The sequence below is a fragment of the Dicentrarchus labrax genome, unplaced genomic scaffold (assembly GCF_905237075.1).
Source record: "Dicentrarchus labrax unplaced genomic scaffold, dlabrax2021, whole genome shotgun sequence".
Lineage (NCBI taxonomy): Eukaryota > Metazoa > Chordata > Actinopteri > Moronidae > Dicentrarchus > Dicentrarchus labrax.
This window is the reverse complement of record NW_026136706.1, coordinates 19,653,070-19,663,930: the sequence shown is the minus strand read 5'-3', so window position 1 is coordinate 19,663,930 and position 10,861 is coordinate 19,653,070. Positions and strand designations below refer to the sequence as shown.

Genomic DNA, 10,861 nt, shown 5'->3' with positions numbered 1-10,861 from the left:
CCCGTGTTTAATGATCACAGGGAGAGGAAACACAGCTGTCAGTTTGTAGTTTGGTTTCATGAAAACGTCACAATAACACTACAGTGTGTTTCCCCCCATCCTCCTCTCACACTGTGGTCTGCAGCCTGGTGAATATTTCACACGGGCCCTGTTATGAAACGTTTGTAACCTTGAAGAGGTTGCAGCATCACTGTGGTGCGGACGCGCTCTGCGGGGAGGAGGCCAGAGATTACACTGTACATTTATTTTTATTGCTCACTTGCTTTAGTTCATAGGCCAGTTTATGTTACTAAATAGTTGGCTGACCTGGCCAGTCGCGCTAAATAAAAACAAACATGGAAGTGACTTACATTTCTCAGTTTTATTTTTGCAAGATCATCATGGACAAGTAAAAAAAAATGTGTCATTTAGTATTTTTAAAAAAGAGAGAAAATAGATTCGAAATGTGGATTTAGTGTCTATCTGATGTAAATGTAGGATACAATCTCAGTGGATAAAGGATTGATTCTGTTTGATTCTATGGCTTCATTGAGGTATAGATTTGGCACAAAAAAAAGGGCAAAAACAAAAGACATAGTAAATAAACATGTGCATATCCGTCACTAGTTTAATGCACCTCACGGGTGACATGGATCATTTGTAGCTGTGAGTGTGTGGCAGAGATGCCACAGGCTAATAATTAAACAACTTACAACTGCCAATAAAATTGACAGTAGAGTCAATTAGGTTCACCACACAATCCTGACCTGCACCCATTAAACTTGTGCACACGTCAGTCATTTCCCGCAGGTAGACGCCAGTGTGAGCGAGGTGCGAGGAAACTGTAGTGAGAAATGGTTCAACCTGCGAAGGCACGTAGGCTGCAAGGTTGTGCAGCTGCAGCAGGAGACAGGTCGGCAGCAACAAACTCAGAAATAAGGTGATCCATCTCGGCGCTGTCATCCGTGAGCCCCCCGTTCGGTAGGAGCCATTCTCGTGGGGGACCGAGATCTTGTCCACTTCTCTGAGCCTCAGTGAGTCCCACTTTTTGACATCGAAATTGCGCACAAGTGGACCGACGTCCATGTCTTTCTGAGAGGGCAGGAGAGTCTCCTTAAGGACCCCCAGTTTCTCCCGAAACTCCTGCATCTGCTGCAGAAAGCACAGGGGGTCGGAGACGCTCCTGAAAGACTCAGCGATGCTGAGCGCCCGTCTGTGCTCCTCCATCGCTGCGCTCAGCTTGCTGATCTCCGGGTCGTATGCTTGCAACACCACCAGCTTCAGTGTTTCGAAATCGGAGAGGATCTCATTCTTTTTGCATTCAAGGCCACTGATGAGTTTGTCGAAATAGTCGGTTACCTTTTCTGCGTCCTTGGTCACCGACTGAAGCGCCTTTTTCTTACTGGCTTGTAGTGTCTCCAGGCAGGACAGGATGTCTGCGCTCTGCCAGCTCTCCACCCCACGAAGCAGCTCTTCAAACGCCTCCTTCTCTCGTTCATATGCCTCTTCTAAGGAGCAGAATTTATGCCCTTTGTGGTCATCTGTTGTTGCGCAAAAGCCACAAATTAGTTTTAAGTCCGTTGCGCAAAATATGTTTAGAGGCTGGCTGCAGTGTTGTTTACAAACAGACATCTTAGGCATAACCCTTATTTTGCTGTACTTCTCCACTATTCCGCGTAGAGAGTAGTTGATCTGCAGGCTGTTTGCGCCATTGTGAGGGGTCTCTTTGCGGCATGCTGGGCATTTCAAAGGGGTTCTGAAAGCGGGACCTCGGTTCCCCTCCAAGAGTCCCTCCAAGCATTTCTTGCAAAAGCTGTGTGAGCACAGCAAAACCCGAGGGTCTTCGAAGAGACCGCAGCAGACTGGACACGTAAGTTCCTCTTCTAGCTGCTCCATGGTATCCTGCAAACACATTATCCAGGCGTCAAATCGGTGCTTCAAGTACGTACAGAACACCCAATAAATCAGCACTTAATAAATCAGGCTACACAATACGCACCCACACTGCTGCCCCATAAGGCGGCACAGGCAATACATTACACACGGAAAAAAATGCTGTAGCATCGCAAAGGATACAGGTTTTTTTGTGCAGTCATGTTCCAGCTGTGTCTGGAGTATTCCCATCCTGAAAGTGAAACTGACTTGCAACGCTGTGCTCGCGTAAAAGGTTGGCATGAGCTCTGCCAAAGCCTCCGTTTGCCCACATAACGTTAAACAACATCCTGCTCTGTATGATGTCTCTCTGTAGCCGGCTGGCGTTGGAAGAAACTTGAAAACCGCGAACAAAACCAAAGACTGGTTAATACAAAAAAAAGCTTCAACAACTTTACAGACGCAGATTATAAAAAAAAAAAATCAAACTATTTTCTCCTAGCTTTTGAATCGCAGGGAAGCAGAACAGTGGTTAGCTGAGCTGAGCCCTGAATTGCCGCCGTCTAACCAATCCAATGCGACAAATTATCGACAAACAGGGTTGGCGTTAGCGTTGCTCCTGTTGGCAAGGTACTGAAGTGAGGCTGTGACAGATTTTGCAAGCGCATAGTAACATGCAACTACTGGACCAAAAGAATCACTCACCAGCTGCTGAGGCGCACAGTGCAACGCAATCATGGCGCTTGTTGCTGTGCAGACTTCGCCCTTTCCGGGTAAAGAGTTAACCGTTTCGGCGGCGCACAGGAAATTAAAATGGACACATTGGTCTGTGTTTGCGCACGTGTAAATCAGCACGTGCACTAAAAACGCCGCCGAGATGAAAGCAGCTCCGTATTTTGAGTGTTTTTGCGGCTAAAGTCTGATCATTGGGGTGTTTACGTTTTTTGTGACAGTGGGTAAGTTGCAGGAGATCCCTGGCTGTCGGATGGGGGAGGGGCTGTTGCTATGCAAAACATTACAGCGTGAAAAACTGTCAACTAGGTTTTAGTCCCAGCTTTGCATCACGGGGTTTTTATACTGCCCCACTTCAGGCGCTCGTCTGGGTACTTGTCAATATGTGCAGCTGTAAACAGTTAACACGATAAAGGGAAAGAAAAAAGCTGCAAATGACGGCGCACAACTGCGTCAACTCATATGAAAAGTAAACTTCAATGCGCACAAATGTCGCACTGAGCAGACGAGTGGCGCTTTATTTTTAGCGCCTGGACGAACAGAGACACCGTACATCAGCGTTTCTGTATTGCCTTAATATCTCAGCCATATGAAATCAACCTCTGCGGGATGCTCTTCGCTGATGAACGGCAAAATCAGCATTAAAACCGCGAAACATTTGATAGATTGTCCCAAAACTCACTTTCTCTTCATGTTTGGTTATGTAACATCGATACCCAATAGTTACTTAGTCACGTGTAGAAATTTTGACCTTGATTTTCTTCCCTTGTTTCCATGCCATCAGGAGCAACTGCCTATCTTAGCCGCTGTGATTGGATACAGTGGGGGTAGCAGGGGCTTATGCAGCTCCGGGCTCTGCCGCGGTGTGTCGCTGTTGCGTTAGGGGAGGGGAGGTGGGGGGGGGGTTGACGTCTCAACGCCAGGCACTCTTTGGTTTTGATGGTATGAGTTTGTTTCCGGATGTTTAGCCAGTATCAGGATGGCTGCGATGTTTACGTGTTGTCTAGGCTGCTGCGGAGATGGCGGACCGGGGCATATTCCTCTGAAAGAGATGCCCACGGTGCAATTAGATACCCACCACATGGGTAAGTGTCCGGCGGTCACAGCGGGGTGTGCGGGCGGTACACGTACACCCGCCCAGTGTGCTGCGTGTGTGTGTGTGACACTTTGATACTTCCGCTGTTACCATTAGCTAGCTAACTAGCTGCTAGGGCTGCTGTAGCCTATGTAATGAAATGTGTTTTTGGTGTAATGTAGCGGTTACAGCTGGGTTTTCTAACATCCCCACTTCATATACTTGCTATAAGGGTTTCACTTTGTTACATATAGTGGGTCTGGACGGTAACACAACAATGGACAGGGCAACTCGTGACATCGGGATTAACATTGCCCATTTCTTTCACATACTGAACTGTAAAATCCCCTCCACATATGTTTTAGGATATTTAAAAGTACAGTGCTTTGAATTATAATTTGTGTGATAATTGAATCGACAAACCAGCTCAGTTACCTCTTTAAAAATCTAAAAATAAATCCCCTCTGCCTGTAGCCCAGCGGGTATCAGTATGCACATATTTTTCATTTAAAATGTGTAACTATTGCACACAAGGTGTCTCCTACCTAGCTGAAAGTCTTTTTCTCAGCTAATGTGCTGGAAGATTGCATACTGGATCACATCTGACAACCAAACTAGTTGTGATATTGCTTATATAATATTAACTTTATACAACAAGAAGTGTTTATTGTCAGTATTCAAATACAACAACTGGTTTACAGTCTGTTGAAATGGCCAATAACTGACCTTTAATAGTGAATTCAATAAACCTTTGGCTGAGTGCTGAAATGATTAATCGATTAATCAATCCACAAAAATTACTCTTCAACCGTTTTCATAATCTGTTAAATCGTTAGTCTTTTATCAAGCAGAACTCTTTCCAGTGTCTCAGATGTGAGGATTTGTTGCTTTGTCTCACCTTTATGGTTGCAAATTGAAGATTTTTAGATTTTCGGTTAGACAAAACAAGCCCTTTGAAGCAAAATAGTGTAAAAAAGTTTTACTATTTGCCGCTTTTATATGGACTAAACAACTGATCAATCAACAAAATAATTAGATATTTGCAGATTAATTGACGAGGAAATAGTCATAAAGTTAGTTTCATGAATTTATAATGTGTTTTTACGACCAAATGTATTCTTGCCTTTGTGTTGCAGGCACGGACGTTGTCATTGTAAAGAGTGGCCGGAGGATATGTGGCACTGGAGGCTGTCTGGCCAACGCTCCTCTGCACCAGAACAAAAGTTATTTTGAGTTTAAGATCCAGTCCACTGGTAAGCATTTGATTTGTAGCTACTTTCCATCCTTCCCTGCCAGATTGGCATTTTCTGGTGCATTCCTAGCGGGAGTTATTGACACAGACACGCTGCTGTTTTTAGTAGCTACACCATCTTGTGACTGCATGCTCACTGATGGATTTCTGTTCACTAACAAAGACAGTGACAGAAATTGGCTTTCGTACGTATATGACCTTGAACCACGATCATGTGGCTCCACACTAGCTTCTGTTTTAACTCTATTTCCAAATGTGCTATGCACTTGCCTATTCATTTAGCAGCTGGCCTTTATCATCAATATAAATACATGTTAGTCTTTGTGTTTAAAATAGTGTTTTAGAACAACAAATACTCAGTGCTGTGCTTTGTGTTAAGGTGTGTGGGGTATCGGTGTGGCTACACAGAAAGTGAATCTTAATCAAGTGCCTTTGGGCAGAGACACAAACAGCCTAGTCCTGAGGCATGATGGGTCTGTGTACCACAATAATGAAGAGAAGAATCGCCTACCTGCCAACAGCCTTCCTCAGGAGGGGGACATTGTGGTAAGTGCAACATTTATTTACCTGATCCTGAATTTTAAGTGTGATGACCTAATCTTTGAGGGGGCCAGTCGGTTTCGATGGGGGTTCAAATGATTTCTTGTAGATCAAAGGTTGCTGAGATAACTTTATTTAATCAGTTGAGTCTGTGCACATAGTGAGTTATCTCACTTGTATATAGATTGTGAGTATTTACAGCTTTAATCAACCCCTTCAGACTAATCATCTGCTAGAGGCCTGCTGGAGCAGTCTGGCCGGCAGGTCCCGTGAGATCCACAGCAGAATTTGGTTTTGTGGGGGTTTTTTTCCCGAGGCAGCTGGCTGACATTGATAGTCACATGGTCTAATATGGGCTGGATAGCGTTCTCTTTGTGGTTTGCCACATGTGCACCAAATTGCTATTTGCCGTATAAATCGTAACAGATTTTTTTTTTACAAACTTTGTCTTTGAGGACTCTTCTTTTTGGACTTTTCTAAAATATAATATTGCAGATTGCAGGAGTGGGCTGGTGCAGCAGAAAATACTGCGGGGGCGAGCGGGTGCTGTTTTAAAACACATACAGGACTCTATCTGTCACTGTCAGGCAGCATGTCATTATCTGCACAAACTAGTGTTTGACAAATTTTATCTGACATAATAAAACAAATCTAAAATGCCTTATGCCTAGTCATGCTCATTTTATGAAAGTATGGTCTTTCTGAAGAAGAGACCAAACGACCTTAAACCTATGACTACCGGAACTTAAAACTTAGTGACTTTGGCGACCCCTTTAGTCCTTTAGTGGTAGTACTGTATTTATATGAGCTGTACTACAGAGACCCGACCACCAACACACATCAGGGTTCCCACACTTCCTGGAAAACATGGAAATTTGCAGACTAGTTTTCCAGTCTTAGAAACACCTGGAACTAGATTAAAATGACAAATGGCCTGGAAAATTTTAATAGTATATTTGCCCCTCACTCAGATCACCTTCATAAACCTGGGAGTGTATTTGGTTTGAAACTCAACTGTCAGTATAGCTCAGGATGACACTTGACTCCACCAAAACTGGAATTAAATGTGTCAATACTAGTTCTACCGGTAATTTATATGACCATAAGCAAGTACTGTCCTGTATTGTCAATAAAAACTCCTGGAAATGTTGTGGAAAATGATTTCCTAAAAAGAGTGACACATACAATTACTTAGACGGAAGAAAGAAGACATGCAGATGAACTTATACTGTAACCCGGGTGATTGTGCAGGAATACACTTAAGTCAAGATAATTATTTTTCTCAAGACAAAGGGTATTTTTATCACCAAATTCAGTTCAGCCAATCTGCCAGATAGTAAAACCATGTTATCACAGTCTAAACTGAGTGATACTTGCTCATTTGGGTTCAGTTATAGCTTTCCCACTGCTGGGGGCTTATGTACAGGATATGGAAATACTATATTGTGTTACCTTGTGACACTCACGATCAACTACAATATATACTGTATGTGATACTGTTTGTGTTTGTTTTGCATATTGCCTGGTGTACAATAATATCTTTAAAAAAACACTCAAAGCCATCCAACATGTATCTGCATGTTTTACTGTAATAACACAGCTGAACAAGAAGGTTGACTGGTTTTAAACTGATTTGCATAATGGTAAAAAGTATAAAACACCACCACTGAGTGACGCATGCATGCAGATATACAGTTTACAGTGTATTTATGTCAAATTGCAGGAGATATGTGGTTGGTCCACTCACTGTTAATGAGTGATTGAACACAGTTTATGACTCATAACCTGCAGGGTCATGAGCACTGTGCAAAACACATATACATTAATATCCGGTCACTTTATCACTTATTCCTGGGACAATGACCAGGAAATTATATAGTGATCATTTAAGCTCAAGTCATTATGATCCAGTAGGAAAAAGTGTAACTGCAAGAAGTAAAGGACAGCAAAGAACACTGAGAGATACAAACATATGCATACTTTGTTGTTTTTCCACACTACTTGCTCCTCTTGACTTTGGTTGCCTGAAAATGGGAAATGCTTATCTTTAGGTAATACTCACAGACTTTGAATAGCCAGGCTTCACATGTTTGACAATTAAAACAGGTTGAAATGTGTCATCATATTCACATGCAAAAGCAGCAATTACATTCCACTTTTGTTTCTGTTCCTCAGGGCATCACATACGACCATGTGGAGCTGAATTTATATCTGAATGGAAAGAACATGCATTGTCCTGCCTCAGGGATCCGAGGCACTGTGTACCCTGTTGTTTATGGTAAGTTTATTTATATGTATAGCGGGGGGGGGTTTATTGCCTTTTTTAATTGATGTCAACAGCTGAGGATTGACAGGAAGGGGGGAGGGGGACAGAGAGAAAGGTGATAACAGGTCAGAGGTCGGAGTCGACCCCTGGCCCTGCAGTCAGGACTCAGCCATGGTACATGGGGCTCCAGCTCTACCAGGTAAGCTATCAGGGTGCCCCCGTTTATTTGTTAGCTTCATATGCTGACTAGTTTACCGAGGTTTGTCAATTATTGTTATGTCAACATTATTGACTGCTTTCTCAGAAATACCATTATGACAGTTACAACTTTATTCCACTAGAGGGCTGTATTTGTACATTTTTACATAACACTGCTGAGGTCAGGATGTTTGTTGTACTTAAAAGCATATTTTTTAATTTGCATATTTGACCGCAAACACATTCCACACATCCAAGAGGGAGCAATGTGGACTAATCAAAGCTAAAGCTAAAAAACAAAGACTTTAGCAGGGAGTGGCAGGAGCAAGACATGCTAGTCTTATTCTGCTCCAAGGTTACAGCAGATCATTTCATTGACTGGCTCGTCTGTAAAATCAATTGGCCTTTGAAAACTTTTGGTACTTAGTGGCAGCTTTGCCTGTTTCTGTCATAGAGTATCACTAATGCAGAAGAACTAGTGACTCATTTGTCTGAGCTTCGTTTCTTTTTAAAACTGTTAATATTTCATAGAGATCCATGTGATCAGAAAGTCACCCCAGATGCCTTAATAGATATTATCTCAAACTTTCCCATTAATTAATTTATAATTTGTTCTGTTGTATATGTAAAGTAACATTATTCATGTTTAAAGGGCAAGACATTTTTAGCTGTTAATATTGTTACTTTACTATTTTCTAATAAGCATTCACATAAACTGACATCCCCAGTGAAAATAGGGACATGCTCCATTCTCTCTTTTCCATAAGAATACTGTGTTAACCTGTTATGTTTCTGAATAAAGCTGTTAACCAAATGAGGCCATAAAATATAGATTTTTATTTGTATTTTTAGACAGACAGATGATTGCTTTATTATATTGTAATCTACAACAATGTCCTCTCTGTCTTATCTACACCTCATACCTTTTCCCAGTGAGTTTGTTGCCACTGTAAGTTTCTGTAGTTTTCTTGGGAAAGTGTTTAGTCCGGAGGTGATGCTGAGAACCGATTTATAAGATTAGTCAATCACCGTGCTAACTGTGAATTCCAAGCTAAAGTTGAGTTAATAACATTCCGGCACCCAAAGACTTCAGTATTAGCGAGCTTATACAAAACATAACATTGTACGTTCAGAGATTATGTTAAAATAGTTGCTGTTAGAAGGCATCCGACCTGATTTCTGCAGAACAACTAGCTTTGCTGAATAAACTGGAAAAATTAATGTTTACTATTTATTACATTTTTTGTTCCTGAGTAAGACGTGACATCATTAACTTCATTGGATTTTATTTCACCAATTTCCCGCCAGGGATCAATAAAGTGATTCTGATTCAGATTCTAATAAACTCAGTATCAGAAGGGCTTTCCGGGGAGTCCTGGGTACATGTACGGTTTTGACTTAAAAATATAATAAACAAAATGTTTAATGGGGTCGTATGTATGAAACCATGGTATGTGTGACTTTCATTTACCCGTCATTTGATTTAACGCTGCAACCAATCTTGGATCTTGGGTTTGAATGTTTGACTTAATGTACATTAACTTTAATACATACTGAAACAGGGATATGCATAATAAATGTGATGAAACTTGCTAATAGGAAATGTCTGTTTTAACAGGTTAACATGTATACAATGTATTTCTCTTCTTTTGTTCCAGTGGATGACAGTGCCATCTTAGACTGCCAGTTTAGTGACTTCTATCACACAGCTCCTCAAGGATTTGAGAAGATCCTCTTTGAACAACAAATCTTCTAATGGAGCACTTCAGCCTCAGCCCTGCTTTATGTTGTCATACTCCCCTATATCTCATAGCAACCTCTGTGACACTACAGTTTGACCTTGATCGGATAAAATCATAATGTGTGGCTTAAATGCCTCTTGTTTTATTTCCCGTAATTACTCTGTCTCTCTGCTGCTGCTCTGGAATGATGTTGGCGTGTCCTTTTTTTTTTTTTTTTTTTAAAGGAGTGGGGATTTATGATCAGTAGTCAGCTATGATGGGCTGTTTGGGTCGATGGCAAAACTGTCCAATCATTACCTGGTGTCGGTGGTAATCACCCTGTATTAACTTAAACACTATCAATTGCCGCTTACATTTTCAATCTGTGTGTAGATGCCAGACAGTTGGTCTAATTGTAATATGTCCCCATTTTTCAGGATCAGGAGCCATGTTTTTGTTGACATCACTTTATACTTAAGTTTTTTGAATGTTTAATTTCCTAAATGCCATACTGACATCCCAGCATACGCCCTTTATTTATTTGTATTTATTTGAGTCACAGATCAAAGTGATGTGTCTCTTTTGGTTTATCAAAGCATGTTTTGGTCAGTAAGAGTTTGAAAGAGACTGACACATGAGTCAACAACATCCCAAGCACTTTTATGTTGCCTTTTTTCAATAATTAAAACAATTTAAAAACATTACAACACTTCTTAATTCATGTCACTGTTATAATTTGAGTTGACAGAGATGGCTTAAAATACCAACTCCAGTACCCAAGTGCACATTCCAGGGGACAGCCAGTGTCTGAGGTTGACTTTTCACTGAGGTGATGGTGCTGGAAAATGTTTTATTAAGTGAAATATTTCTTAAATAGCAAACACCAAAATGTATTAAAACAGCCTTTTTATTTCCCCCCACACTTTTCTCTTCCTGAAATCTTTTTATTTTTTTATTTTGTGTATTTTATTTTAAAATATCAGAATATTACTAGAGCTGGTGCTGGCTATCTCTGGTTAGAGATATATGGTTAAAATAAAATAAAAATGTCAATCTGTTGTGTTGTATTGGCATTGCATATCCGCTGCTGAAGTGTGACTGTCAGATATTTCAAATGCTTGTCTTTGTTTGCACTAATGATGTTTATTGTACAAGCAAATACAAATATTGTTGATTCATTAAACTTTTGTGTTTGGAGGCATACTTTTCTCAGAGTCGTGTCATGT

At 41.1% G+C, this 10,861-nt stretch overlaps 2 protein-coding genes across 3 annotated transcripts; one reads left to right on the top strand and one right to left on the bottom strand.

Moving 5' to 3' along the window:
• Positions 1-346: 346 nt before the first annotated feature.
• trim13 (tripartite motif containing 13) lies at positions 347-3,434 on the bottom strand. 2 transcript variants are annotated; one of them, XM_051403722.1, is made up of 2 exons: positions 2,557-3,434; positions 347-1,881 (listed from the first exon to the last, which is right to left on the bottom strand). In XM_051403722.1, exons 1-2 carry the CDS (start codon positions 2,587-2,589, stop codon positions 673-675), a joined length of 1,242 nt encoding a protein of 413 aa, XP_051259682.1. In that variant the 5' UTR covers positions 2,590-3,434; the 3' UTR covers positions 347-672. The 2 variants fall into 2 exon arrangements, with proteins under 2 accessions (XP_051259682.1, XP_051259683.1); XM_051403723.1 differs by lacking the exon at positions 2,557-3,434 and adding an exon at positions 1,979-2,550.
• A 46-nt stretch (positions 3,435-3,480) lies between these two features.
• On the top strand, positions 3,481-10,838 carry spryd7b (SPRY domain containing 7b). The gene is made up of 5 exons (XM_051403724.1): positions 3,481-3,668; positions 4,795-4,911; positions 5,290-5,456; positions 7,626-7,728; positions 9,573-10,838. Exons 1-5 carry the CDS (start codon positions 3,563-3,565, stop codon positions 9,668-9,670), a joined length of 591 nt encoding a protein of 196 aa, XP_051259684.1. The 5' UTR covers positions 3,481-3,562; the 3' UTR covers positions 9,671-10,838.
• Positions 10,839-10,861: the final 23 nt, after the last annotated feature.